A 13,925-nucleotide genomic window follows, 5' to 3' on the forward strand; every position below is an offset into this window, starting at 1 on the left:
TATGCAAAAAAAATAAATTTGCAATTCGTTGTCAATGTGTATCTTTATTCCAATAAAAAAATTTATATTTTAAGAGGTTTTTTTGTTTTATTAATTGAAGACACAAGAACTAGTTAGTTCCCAAGCACTAGTTTGCTCCCGCGCAAGGATCCCGCCAGCATAGGAAGTGCTATGGTTGATGCTGGAGAATTTGCGGTACCGGGCATTGTGAAGTCGCCGCTGATTGGCTACTTCAGACCCGCAATATTATACTCCATGTATCGGCTCCTCTCATTGGCCACACGGGACCTGCATTGCACCAGGCAGCGGCGTTTGATGGGAATATAATAAACATAAATTTAGAAAAGTTGAAAAGTAATGTGGCGTTCAGCACCGGTCTGCAAACGCTCTATTTTCTAATCCCTTGACATTATGACGGTGGATATAAATCGTAATTATTTTTCATTGGTGCGCAGAAAATGATCGGGGCAGAGTGCAGATTTACTATTGGCTGCCACAAGTGTGTCAGGCCCGAGTGAAATTGACAGCTTTCGTTTCGGCATTGCAGGGTTTCTTCTTACGCTGGTGCGTTTCCAGTGTGATGACTAAACAAATTTACCTCTTATTTCCTGCGGTGTTGCACCGGTGTAGTAAGACAGTGTTGACATATTGTTCCTTACATCCTAACACACTTGTAAGTCATGTTTGTCACAGAGTGGGATTTGACTCTGAAGCGTCACATAGTGGCCGTAGAGCAGAATAAATCTCACTTAGTACAAAACAGTGTATCATATGTATATGCGCGTGTATATGCGCACCGAATTTTCCATTCAATTAAAAGGAAAGTTCGTTTTTTTTTAAACAATATTGTTACTTTGTTGATTTTGCACTAGTGCGCAATTGCATTGTATTACAGATATGTAATATTTTAGGTCCACATAAATCAGAATCATCTCAAAAACAGTATCATATTGTATTGCCCAAGTATGTTAAAACACTGGGGATTTGCTCTCTTGCATTGCAGTAGACAAGCCACTATGAGGGATGGCGCCACGCCGTGGCTTGGGGGTGCCATAGCACCATCAGATATTTGTGTTGCCCCAGCATTTTAAATCTTCAAATATATTTAGGAATTATATTCTCAGCCCCCATCTTTTCCAACGACCACGTGACCTGCTCGAAAGATAGTTCATCAGTGATGGGACATTGTGATTTTCTCGGAATGCTGTAGAAGTGATCATAGAAATAAAGTTGAATGATATTTTTCCTATTTTCTGTAAGACATTATTAACAGGATAATTGTTGTCCATTTGGTATTGTTTACTGTAAACTAAACCAAATAAAATAAAGCAATATCACACGAGCAACTGCTCATTAAAACGCACATCCATCTGAACTTTGTTCATTGTGTTCTTTAACTACTCCAATTGTAAAATGTGTTGCAATGTGTGAGCTGCAGTTGAAATGCCGGACTGATTCAATAAGGAAAGTGTGCTTCTCAGATGCTTGCTGCATGGGACGTTTTTCTGCTGAGCACTATGCTCTTGTGCAGCTCCACATCAAGAAGAATTAAATCAGTTGCTGTTCTATCGCACTGTCATATGGAATCTTAGCTGGATTTACTTATCCGTGCAGTAATCATTTAACTAATGATTAAAATATGAGAGCAAATTCCAATCAGACTGCACTTGTGTTGGATATTTGCTAACAACTCATCACAATTCACTTATTCCCCCCCGCACCCTCTATTGGGCTCAGATTTAGATCTTTGCATCTTTGATGGAATCAGATGTACGAATCTTTGCGATTTATCCTCCTGAAATATCTGCAGATTACTAAGCATGTATAATGTACAAGAGGTTTTCAATTGTAGATTAAAAAAGCACCCCACAGGTTTACAGATATTCATTTTTTATTCATATCTGAAACATGGAACCTAAAGAGAGTGGGATAAGCCAGACATGACATGCACAAAAAAAAAAAAAAAAATTATCTCTGAGGAGATAACAACTCGGCTGATGCCCCCTCTCTCTCACACGGTGACGATGTATACAGGTGGGCTGGGAAGAAACTGAAAGGTTTGGAGGTTAGAGGTAAAGCCCCTCCGGTGTGCCTTCTTGCTTCTTGTACAAGACGTTCTCCTTGGACTTCTTGAAGTCCTCGTTGGTGACTTTCATGCGACGTTCTCGCAGCGCCATGAGTCCTGCCTCTGTGCAGATGGCCTGCAGCACACAAGGAGTAGGCGAAGGCAAAAAAAAAAAAAAACACACACTTAATTATTTTGCTAAATCATTTGTTAAAAATTGTATTAAGTGTAGTGGAAATATTTTGGTGGCCCATTGTGTAAATGAAATGTCATTTCTTAACATGCCACAAGAGGGCAGCATACATGACTTTCTCAAAAGTTATTTCCACAAAAAGCAGGCCTGTGCATTTAATACAATTCATAAACCAACGTGAGGCATTCAGAAACCTATATGTTCATTATCGTGGTTTATAGAAGTATGGCGCATCACGACAACAGCTTGATAAACTAGAACCAGAATAAATATTGGGAAAATTTATTCCTCAATCAAAATAGAATTTTCTTGTTCATCATTTATCGTACCTTAATGTCTGCTCCCGATAGATCGTCCTTTGCCAGAATGAGGTCGTCGAGGGTGACGTCGTCAGCAACTGTCATTCGGCTCGTGTGAATCTGGAAGATCCTCCTTTTGGTCTTCTCGTCAGGCAGGGGAAACTCAATCTTTCGGTCGATTCTCCCTGAGGAGTAACAAAAAGATGAGAAGCACTGATTAAAATGCTAAAACGAACAGGATACAATAAAAATAAAATAAAAATGATTTCACAAAGAGAGTCATACTAACCAGGCCTGATGAGGGCTGGATCCAGAGTTTCTATCCGATTGGTGGCCATGATAACTTTGACGTCGCCCCGCGAGTCAAAGCCATCCAGCTGGTTGAGGAGCTCCAGCATAGTCCTCTGGATCTCCCTCTCGCCACCCGAGTTGGAGTCATATCTATGTGACACAAACACGTCAGATGGCCGCCATTCTGTCCTGAGTGCTGCTTTCAACACAAACATCTTTGCACCTCTTTGTCCCGATGGCGTCGATCTCGTCGATGAAAACGATGGAGGGCGCGTGTTCTTCTGCCACCCTGAAGAGCTCTCGTACCAGCTTGGGCCCGTCTCCCAGGTACTTCTGGATGAGCTCGGAGCCCACCACACGAAGGAACGTGGCGGATGTCTGATTGGCTACGGCCTTGGCCAGCAGTGTCTTACCTAGTGAGCAAAGATTACGTCTTGTGAATATTCTCTAAACTAGTTATAGAAGGTCACGGATGACAAGAATGCATCACACCAGAAATCCTCACCCCCCCCCCAAAAAAAAAAACACTTCTCGGTGATTTTCTGTAAAGTAAACTGAATGTACAGGAGAACACTGTACTGATATTCATTTTTATGCATTGTCCCGATAAGCAGTCAAAGATAGTTGCTGACATTTTCCTAATGTTCTGTCAAAGTCTTATATCTAAATACTATATGCTCACCCGTGCCAGGTGGTCCGTACAGGATGACACCTTTGGGGGGCTTTATACCCATCTCTTCATAATACTCTGGATGTGTGAGAGGCAGCTCCACTGACTCCTAGAAGATCACAACATAACCACATAATTTGTTACTCTGTAACTGTACTGTGTCATACTGAGATTAGTTCATAATGCAAAGCAATTTTTCCACAAAAATAAATGGAAACAGACTTGAGCTATCCCGTTTTGTTGACCTTGTTGGGGTTTAAAAGAAATTTTAATAATTAAAAAATTACAGATTTGCTAGTGAAGCAACTTTCCTTTGCATATATTTTTAACTGCAATCTCTACCAGTCTTTTTTTTTTTTTTTACCTTGATCTCCTGGATCTGATTGTCCAATCCCCCGATGTCAGCATAGGTTTCTTGAGGGGCCTTCTCCACTTTCATCACAGTCACCAAGGGATCAGTGTCATCCATGAGCACCCCAATCACAGCATGAACCTGGAGGATAAACGAGATGTGTACCGACCTTTCCTTTTTTTAAACTGATCACGACAATAAATGACGATTACCTTATGGTTAAGCAGGACAGAGCAGCCTGGCTCCAGCAGATCTTTATCCACAAAGGACAAGATGCTGACGTAATGCTCTGATCCAACTGAGGTGGACACAATAGCGTGGTTGTCGTCAATGATTTCTTCCAGAGTGCCCACGGACATGGGAGTCCCTCGCAGGTCATCCACCTTAGACCTCTCCTCCTAAGACGAAAAAATAACTATTTCACTCTACGAACTGTATTTTATCCTAGAAACAGTGCACAAGGTAGCATCTGCTCAAAAAAAGAATGTCCATTTATTTAATTTGTCCAATAAACTCATATGGAAGACTAACCTCTTGTTTTTCTTCCAGGGGTTTCATTTGTTCCTGGTTTCTGATGAACTCCTCCTCCATGAGGAGGTAGTCCTTAATCCGCTCCTGCTTTAGTAGCTTCAGGCGGCACTGCGTGTGAGGGGTGACTGAAAACATCCATTCAAATAATTTCATGAACAACAGTTTCCACTTTTACTTTCAATTTAATATTGATGATCAATGTTAGGTTCAAGCCACGCAGAGTGCTGTATTATTTGAAAGTTGTTCACCACTGTATGTTATCTGATTATAATTTACTTTATAGTGATTCACAAATTCTTTATCATGTGCTCATTATATGCACTCACCTAACGGTAGTTTACTGGCAGCATCTGGTCCTTTTGTCTTCTTCTTTTTCTTTCCAACTCTGGTGGGAATCGGGGGCTCGTATTTCTTTTTCTTATCCTGGAAAAAAGTGCAACAACAGAATTAATCAAGCAACACAACCAATGCTTTAAAAAATACACATTTTCAAAGAGGACAACAAATTGTTGCAAATTAATTGTCATTAACATTAACGTAACTTTAACGGGTACCTACGATGTTCGCGGGGCTGACTATAAACGTGAGTAGATCATGCAGTTTTGGATTAAAAAATAAATATCATAACAAACACGTTAGCATTAGCAAAAAAGTGCTATGCCAAACTTACCTTGTCATCCTTTTTGCCTCCACCTGGACCGTGACCGCCGCTCTGGCTTTGACCCTTGAATTGTCACACATTGTTTACTATTAGTGTCAATCATATAATACTATAAATGTAGTACATGTTCCATTGCCTTTAACGGGGCTCGGGTTTGTGTAAGTCAAGTCGCTCGCACGACCCGCACATTAGCTCCGTGAGTCATAATAAATGTACTCGTTCAGAAGAAAACATTCCTCCAAGGAAACCCACTCGTACAGGATTTAAAGTCATTACTTTATAGAAGGTGTCTTTACATTACAATTGCAGAAGTGACATCAATAAAAACGAGATGACAGGAAAGCAAAAGCTAACGCTAATAGCTATCGGCAAAAGAAGTCCTGCAACGCGGTGCTTTTGTGAAAATAACAAAGCAAGCCAATGAATGAAAACAATACATTGAATACAACTGGATCAAATTGTGTGTTTTCCCGACATCAAATTTCAAAACGTTACTATTTGATAAACCTCTTGAAGCGTAGTGAAAATTGCTTGCTCACTTACCATTGTTTCTTGTCGCTTGGGAATGACGTCACTGACTTGGTCAAACCGCTTGCTTCAACTCGTCGCTCGTCATATCACTCATCGGTGCACTACTGCCACCGTGTGTTTGGAGTGTGGTACTTTTTCCACATTTTATCTTGATAGAGAGCTGTGTGTCTATTATATTGAAACATTCATAAAAATGACCCGTATGTATTTTCTTCTAATAATTGAATGTTTTAAATCCTTTTTGTTTTAAATTAGACAATACACAGGGTATAAAATGATTGACTCACTTTAATTCCTTTTTTGTTTAAATTTTTATGCTTTGGATAGGTCCATGCCCGTTTTTTATAATAATGTTTCTTTTCCTTTTACCCATTGATTATTGTTGCTCCCGCACTCTGCATGGTGTCATACAAATTGTTTTCACATTGCGACTCACCCACAGGCACTCTTTCATCTCTTGAATAGGGATGATAATTCAATAACTATGCACCAAACAACAACTCTCCACCCCCACTAACTTAATCAGGTCATTACAGTAATGATCTTAATACGCTGGCTTTCGACTATTTCTTCAGCTGATCACAATTATAGATCCACCGCCACTAAAATTTTGAATTTTATTTGTTTTTAGAGCTTGTTTGGTTTATTAGATTTGATTACTTTTTATTATTTAAAAAATGCTTTGGTTTGATTTCGTTTTAGTATTAGTTTTGTTTTTAATACATGGAGTATCAAGTGCAAGACAAAAAAAGGCATTGTGTGATAAAGAACTGTTGGACCTTCCTTCTTCTGTAGTGATGGAGGTACAGCTCATGTCTCTCTATTTACATTATTTGATGCATTATGTTGCCTATAACAATAATGATGATGTAGCATGAGCCCAATTTGGAACTTCTTTTCCAGTATATTCGGCATAAAAGACATAAAAGACAGCATCCAGCAAAAAAGCCACTTTATTGAAGCCACTTTCCCCCCCATTGTTGTGACATGGTGTATACAGCAATGGATATGAGATACCGTGCACGTACTGTAAGGTAGTTCATCGCAATGGAAGTCAGCTATAGTTACCTCTGGCAAATAAGACTTTTAAAGCTTAGATCCTAGGGAACAAATAGGGCTTCTATATCACCATGGAAACTGAGTTCCCCATGGAAGGAACATGACAACACAGTGAACCTGGCCCACATTCCGGCAAACAATCATGCATCATTCATATTGTTTGAGTGTACACATTTTAATGGGAAATACACAGTATTCAAATCTCCAAGGAAACGTGTCGTGTTTTTTCCCCCTCCCCTCTCCACTCTCATCTGCACGCTGTTTCCTATCCACTGGATCCACTTCCCTTCCTCCCTATCTGTCCAGGCTTGTCTCCGCCAGCCGGTTGTTCATGATGCCGAGGGCTCCCACTCCTCCAGAGAAGCCGTTGTGATGTGAAGTGGAGCTAGGCTGGCACGGGTGTCCTATCGCCATCTCGGAAAGCTGCTTCTGCATGATTGCCAAGTTGACCTGCAGTGTACATGAAAAAGAAATCAGACAAGAAGGAGCCACTAATGGAATGTGTTGGCGGTGGTTCTTTCTCTGAATCTGCTTTTCGTTCCATGCCTGCTTTAATTGAAGTGAGCCAAGATCACAACAAAGTGTGGATGACAGGTATAAACGCAACACTCGACTTCTCTCCCACTCACACATACCAACTCTTCTTCTTTTTTTGGACATCACAGGACTATGCGTATACAGCTAATGTGTCTGGCACGTAGTTTGAGCCCAACGGCTCTGGCAGCCCCCACATCCTCATTCGCAGAGGACTAATTAGACCATATTGTTGCTAGGTTACCAAAAGCACTCTTCTTTATTCTGTGCATCAAATCTTGCTAGGTTATTTTAGGTTTGTTAAAAACCAGGTCTCCTATGTCAGAGTTCTACTGTTAAAGGGGAAGTCAACCCCCAAAAATTATTTATAAGAATATGTTGTACACAGGCCCACTAATCGAAACACGGCATTCTGATGGGTATTGCGTTCGCGGAATTTGAGTTAAGCAGCAAAATCCACAGTTTTTTTGCCCTTCTCAGGGGGCGGCCTTATTGTCTTTTCATCGATTGAAAATGACATCACAGGGATGAGCTCACAACCAACCATGGCTAAGCTACAGAAAACAGATGAGCTGTGATTGGTCGTTACCTGAGCCCTGAGCAACTGTGATGCCATTTACAGTCGACGGAAAGTAATAAAATGGCCGCCTCCTGAGATGGATTTTGCTGTGTCACTCATATTCTACAAACGCACAATTAATCGAAATGTGAAAAAATTAATATTGTTAAAAAATAAATCACTGTGGCTAACAAAGTGATGGGAAAAATCTCATCTTTGACTCTATATTAAATTGGCTAACACCAATAATGTGATAATTCTAATTAAAGTAAAAATAAAACATTATTTTCTTGTTTTGCCCATTAGCTCCTCTATCTGGAAGCGTATTTGACTTTTAAACAAGAAAGGAAAATTGTCACAGAAAAATTACAATAAACACAGTTGGATATTTTCATTGAGCAATAATGTTTATAAATATACTGCACATATCTCTGTGTTGATATTTTTTGGCCTTGCTGCAGGATGAGGAGTCCCCAAGTTCCTCCTGTGCCTGCGTGGATCTTTTCCGTTTATACTTCAGCTTCCTCCCACATTCTAAGAACATGAATGTTAAGTTCACTGTCGCCAAATGTTCAAACGCTGTATTTCCAGGCAGTCTGAACAACGTGTTACTGTTATGCAACATATTCACTTTACTCTATATTATTTTGTCTTCTTGTCTTATTATTCAAATGATTCAGACGAAAAAGAATCCAAAGTTTCTCTTTCAGTTTAAAGTCTAATCAGGAGACTGATTAGACTGCCAGCGGCGTGGACAACGCGTTCCTCTTGTCCGAGAAGTAGTGTCACTTATGTAAATACAAAGACAGATGGCAGCACTGAGTGCCTGGAAGAGTTGCTCAAGAGGTCGTTACAAATGGGGGTGTCACCACCGTTACGCAGAGAAATGTCACAACAATGAATTCATATAAAAATGTAAATATATTTTAAAAAATATTAAAGGGGAAGTCAACCTGTAAAAGTTTTTTTTTTTTTTTTTTTTTTTTACAATAATATGTTCTGTGTAGGCCCACTATCGATACACGCTATCCTAATTAATATTTTGTTTGTGGAATACGAGTTAAGCATTAAAATCCTCACATTTTTGTCCATCTCAGGGGGCGGCCATTTTGTTATTTCTTGGACTAATTGGGCTGTATTGTTGCTAGTTTACCAAAAGCACTTTTCTTTACTCTCTGCATCAAATCTTGGTTGGTTACTTTAGATTAGGTAAAGCCCATGTCTTCTCTGTCAGATGTTTTCTGTTAAAAGTGAAGTCAACACAAATCGATTCTTTGCAAGAATATGTTGCATGCAGGCCCAACAATGATGGCTCAGCTTCAGAAAACAGGTGAGCCATGATTGGCCATGATCTGAGCCCTGAGCAACTGTGATGTAATTTTCAGTTGACAGAAGTGACAAAATGGCCCCCCTCTGAGATGACTAACACGGGTGAATTTTGCTGCTTAATTCAATTTCCACAAACGCAATATTAATCAGAATGTCGTGTTTCGACTAGTGGGCCTGTACAAAACATATTCTTGTAAAGAATAATTTTGGGTTGACTTCCCCTTTAAAATTTTTACATTCACACCTATGGACATAAGAAGTCAATTCAAATGACTAAAGTGAAAGATGATTTCCTATTAGAACAGATGATATGACCTTATTTGCGGCGAGAAAGTCTCTCATAGAGATCATCTCTCCGGACATCCTGCGCCCGGCGTCAGTCTCGCTCTCAATGACGGCATCTGTCTCTATGGAAGGTTCGCTGCGGGCTCGCAAGTGGCCCGGGGCCACCACGTTCCGACGGGGGTGCCGGCGTGGGTGGTGACCCTTTCTGGAGTAACAACATCGGCAGAGGGCTTCAAGTCTCCTCAGCAGCCAGTTGAGGACCTGCTTGATGACAATGGAGATGACGTTGAAGAGGGAGTAGATGCAGCAGACGCCCGTCAGGATGAACAAGAAGTTTCCCAGTTGGTACGCTGCCGTGGCGTTGCCCTCGTAGATGAGCCGCTGACTGCTCACCATGTCTCCAAAACCAATGGTACTGAAGGCCACGAAGCAGAAGTAGAGCGAGTCCAGGTAGCTCCAGCCCTCGGCTGCCGAGTACATGAGCGAGGCACAACAAGACACCAAAATGGCCGCCGCTCCCAGTATGAACATGACACAGTAGACTGACGGCTTCCAGCCGGCGAGGTCCTCCCCGTTTCCGCGGGACCTTGCACGGTCCCCGCGACCGTTTTGGGGGAACACCTCCCCTTTGTTATGGCGGTGCTCATGGCAGGACTTGAGGACGACGGCAATAACAGTGATGACCCGCTCCAGGAAGAGGTTGAAGAACAGGATGGTGGCGGCGCATCCCAAAAGGCCGTAGAACATCAGAAAGACTTTGCCTCCAATTGTGGCAGGTGTGGTCATCCCAAAGCCTTGGACACACAAAACACCATCTTAAAAATCCCGACACTACTCGAAGCGGGTCACGTTCAGCCATTATTGCTGAAGTGGCCTTTCAAAATGATGAGACAATTACGTGACTCGGCACAATGATCCTTAATTAAACTGTAAATTTTCTTCCAACATGCTGTGTTGAAAGTACTACTATCTAAGAATTATTAAACATCTGTATTCCCTCTGGATGATATATTTTCAATATTAAAATGATCCCTGTTTGAAATTTCACTTCAAATAGCCCTCAATATCCATCACTGCTGTCATTAAAAGTGCCAAGCAAGACAGCTCATCACACATTCTATCAAATTAATTTTTTTGTAAAACACTATAATCAATGTTTAAATTTTACGTTTTACAATAGAGACACATTTAGGGTGCATATGCCCAGGGAGAACTGTTTTGTGACACCAAATGTCCACATTTACCGGCTAAGGCTAATGCTAAAGCTAATGCCAATACGCGGCGTTTAGGTGTGTTTGGTATACTAAATTGCTTCTTTTTAGTTTCACAAATGTGTGCATGTTTCTCACCAAAGAGCTCTTCCTATTCCTAACGCACCTGTCTGCTAATCGTCTCCTCTAGATACCTTTAAGATTGCACAAGCATGAAGTCACAAGAGGGCAAAATGTCTTTTTTGTGAAGAATCAATGCTTGGGCCTCACTCAATCAATATGGCGCTCATGCAAGCCTTCACCTCTTGGGATCATCTAATGTTCGTGACAAACTCCTGGCCCACAGGTCACATCCGGCTGAGATGCAATTTCATTCAGTCCATGGAGTCCGGTTAGACTTCAGCATGGCCTCTACATGCATACAGTTCTGTTGGACATGTCTTTAAATGTGCGCCGTATGTGCTGAGATTTTCAAGCCATCCTTCCTCTCGAGGAGAATGTTTTTATTTTCACATCTAAGATATCGGGGTGACAAACGGCAACCCTGCCAGGCTTCCCGTTCTATCGGCCGCTGTTTGTCATTGTTTTATTTTTCTGTTTCTTTGGACGGGTTGTATCTGGGAAGACAAATTCCTTATGTGTTCTGCATACTTGGATAATAAATCCGATTCTGATTCTGATTCTGATATAAAGCTATGACTAACAGGTGTAAATATCTGTACCAACTTCAATGATACTTTTTTACCAGCCACAAACAGTTTGTAAATGCTGAAAGACACCAAAGTGGCATTAATTGCTGGACAATTTTGAAAAATTATTTATTGAGATTTTTTTTCCCGACCACTCGATATTAATAATATTAATGTGTGATGATTTATTTTTCAATGTATTTTTTTTTTTTTTTTACAAACGAATGCAATAAATTATTCTGTAATACAGATTTATTATACATAAATTTTTGGTTTTACAGATTTGATTTATAAGCCAATGTATGATGAATTCATGTGAAATACGGTTTATTTATCTAATTAAATTGGAGTTGCTTATTAGTTGCTTTTAACCACACAAAATACAACCAAACAAGTGTGAGGTATGGCAAACGAGTAAATCAGATTACAACAATAATGTAAACAAATCTGTCTTTATCACTTTTCATGTCATGAAGTTATTGTAAACATGTTCTTAAGCACTGACCAAAACCAGAAAGTTTGTTTTGTTTTGTTTTTCAAAATTACATTCTACTAAATTGCGCTTCGGATTTTAACTCAATTCTTCAGTCCTGTATTTCATTTCTCTCTCTCTCTCTTTAAGGTTAAATTGTATTTTAGACTCACCAATAGTAGAAACAACAGTTCCCACAAAGTAGAACGCCCCAGTGAAGTCCCATCTCGGTCTTATATTGTCCACCCGAATTCCTGCCACATTGGCTTCCTCATAGCTCCTGAGGAAACTGTTGAGCTCTTTCCTACTCAGGTTATAAGTCTGCCTGAAGAGCTCGAACCTCTGCGCCCATCGCTCCTTGGCCTCCCACTCTTTGGGCTGCTCCAGCGCGGAGAACACGGCCGCTCCGCACAGCAGATAGATGATGATGAACAAAGCCAGCATCAAAAATCTCGCATTATCTTCGTTAATTGGACCGGAGCAGCAACCGCTCCTAATTGCCATTATGTTGCCGTTGTCCTCGTGGCGCAGCGGAGGTGAGGAGCTTCTGTCATGATGCTCTCAAACAAGACGCGCGCTCACCCTCGGAGAAAGACGCGCACGGATGAAAAGTCGTGCGCAAATACGGAAGCCAAAAAAGCGTCATTTAAAGACGGTTGTGTTTTCGGCGCATCTGGTGCGTCTTGCTCAGAGAACCGCGCAACAACCTGTGGATGACGTGCTGTGGTGCGTTTGAGTCCTGCCTCCCCAGAAATTGACCCCCAACCCCCACCTTCCCAGAGCGCACGTTTTACGCACGGCAATACCAACATTACGAATACATATTTTATTATTTATTTATTATTATATAGATAACTTGGATACTAATCATGTTGATTTTAGCATATTTTTTATACTGCGTGACCTGATGGGGTTTTTTGGTCTATGAGTCAATTGCTCTTTTTATATGATCTATGATGTTTGAGTCCCATGGACACTTAGCACAATCCAAGCATTTATATTGATGCATTATTGCTGCTATGGTTTCCAGAAATCAGGTTTGGAGGAGGAGAATCACTCTTGAGGGTGGAATTATCATGAAGTGGTGTGCACTGTTGGTCATCTCTTACAAAACACACTAAAAAGAACGATTTAAAATTTTCTCCATATCGTGTGTTGTCTGTCACATTTGAAAATTCGGGCAAGATGCAAAGTATTTTGTGCGTATACCATAACGAAGAATCCCTCCGAAGGAATGAAACATTTCGATGGATCAGCCAAAAAGGGTTCATCATCGTTTCAGAATCAAAGACGAATTCAGGTTGTTCATTTTTGTGTCATGTCAATGCTGCCATAAGCACAATATAATTGGAGATAAGCAGCAAAATCTAAAATGCAGGTGATGATTAGCTTTAATAGGAGTTTTTGCATGCATTGTAATGCTTCGGAAAAAAGCTTTTAAGTAGCGATTTACAACTGTAAAGCTTTTAATCTTGCATTTTTTTCAGTCCTCTTTACCTCTTACTATTTTTCCCCTTCATTAAAGTACTTATCCATGACATGTAATATTTAACATAAAAGGAAATATGACAAACAGAAGCTTCAGTGCGTTACCGTTTTTGTCATTCTTCTACTCGCCATCAAGGACTGTAGTATTATTATTGCAGCAAGGCCAAAAACTATTTCAATTATTAATAGCGCTTTCTAAGTATGACGTCAATTAGTATGCCACTCACAGACCCAATGGTTGATTTTTGCATGGTAGCCATGATGAAGTAAAAATGGCTTTCACATGTATATTACATGTTATCAACTGTCTGACAACTTTAATAGCGCTGTTACGTTCTGTCTTTTCCATTTGTATTCTGTGACAGTGTCTTGCTCAGTATTTCCATGCATTATTTTCATCTTCCCTGAGATGCACTGATGCTAAGTGGAAAAGTGTGCTGTGGTCTGACGAGTCCACATTTCAAATTGTTTTTTTTTAAATCATGGACGCAGGTGTTCTCTGGGCTCTCTTATTACCAAAATTATTTATTGAAAATAAAATATCCTGTTTTTGTTGTCTATTCAGTTTAATATTGTATAATACAGTTTGGAAAATATTTAAAAATAATTGTATGTATTACACCATGTCCCAACTTCATTGGAATTTATTTTTTTAATATTTAAATATTGGATATTTCTACCAACATTTACGGCCATGGAACAAGGA

At 40.3% G+C, this 13,925-nt stretch overlaps 2 protein-coding genes across 3 annotated transcripts; both read right to left on the reverse strand.

Moving 5' to 3' along the window:
* Positions 1-1,873: 1,873 nt before the first annotated feature.
* psmc1b (proteasome 26S subunit, ATPase 1b) lies at positions 1,874-5,717 on the reverse strand. The gene is made up of 11 exons (XM_088286454.1): positions 5,606-5,717; positions 5,072-5,125; positions 4,728-4,824; positions 4,402-4,526; positions 4,083-4,268; positions 3,883-4,011; positions 3,531-3,627; positions 3,072-3,261; positions 2,847-2,998; positions 2,588-2,742; positions 1,874-2,201 (listed from the first exon to the last, which is right to left on the reverse strand). Exons 1-11 carry the CDS (start codon positions 5,606-5,608, stop codon positions 2,067-2,069), a joined length of 1,323 nt encoding a protein of 440 aa, XP_088142580.1. The 5' UTR covers positions 5,609-5,717; the 3' UTR covers positions 1,874-2,066.
* An 841-nt stretch (positions 5,718-6,558) lies between these two features.
* kcnk13b (potassium channel, subfamily K, member 13b) lies at positions 6,559-12,424 on the reverse strand. 2 transcript variants are annotated; one of them, XM_088286494.1, is made up of 4 exons: positions 11,905-12,424; positions 9,753-10,153; positions 9,390-9,620; positions 6,559-7,102 (listed from the first exon to the last, which is right to left on the reverse strand). In XM_088286494.1, exons 1-4 carry the CDS (start codon positions 12,233-12,235, stop codon positions 6,947-6,949), a joined length of 1,119 nt encoding a protein of 372 aa, XP_088142620.1. In that variant the 5' UTR covers positions 12,236-12,424; the 3' UTR covers positions 6,559-6,946. The 2 variants fall into 2 exon arrangements, with proteins under 2 accessions (XP_088142620.1, XP_088142619.1); XM_088286493.1 differs by having other exon boundaries at positions 9,390-10,153.
* Positions 12,425-13,925: the final 1,501 nt, after the last annotated feature.

This window comes from Idiotropiscis lumnitzeri, chromosome 21 (genome assembly GCF_059441095.1).
Source record: "Idiotropiscis lumnitzeri isolate Australia: NSW breed Sydney's pygmy pipehorse chromosome 21, RoL_Ilum_1.0, whole genome shotgun sequence".
In the NCBI taxonomy this organism is placed as follows: domain Eukaryota; kingdom Metazoa; phylum Chordata; class Actinopteri; order Syngnathiformes; family Syngnathidae; genus Idiotropiscis; species Idiotropiscis lumnitzeri.

Excerpts from the sequence above, each read along its gene's own strand:
- kcnk13b (XM_088286493.1), bottom strand. The coding sequence starts at position 12,235 with ATGGCAATTAGGAGCGGTTGCTGCTCCGGTCCAATTAACGAAGATAAT. Across the intron at positions 10,154-11,904 it reads AACTGTTGTTTCTACTATTG|GCTTTGGGATGACCACACCT; the intron begins GTGAGTCTAAAA and ends TGTGTGTCCAAG. Across the intron at positions 7,103-9,389 it reads ACTTTCTCGCCGCAAATAAG|GTCAACTTGGCAATCATGCA; the intron begins GTCATATCATCT and ends TGTACACTGCAG.
- psmc1b (XM_088286454.1), bottom strand. Across the intron at positions 3,628-3,882 it reads ATCAGATCCAGGAGATCAAG|GAGTCAGTGGAGCTGCCTCT; the intron begins GTAAAAAAAAAA and ends GTGATCTTCTAG. Across the intron at positions 3,262-3,530 it reads GTACGGACCACCTGGCACGG|GTAAGACACTGCTGGCCAAG; the intron begins GTGAGCATATAG and ends TTTGCTCACTAG.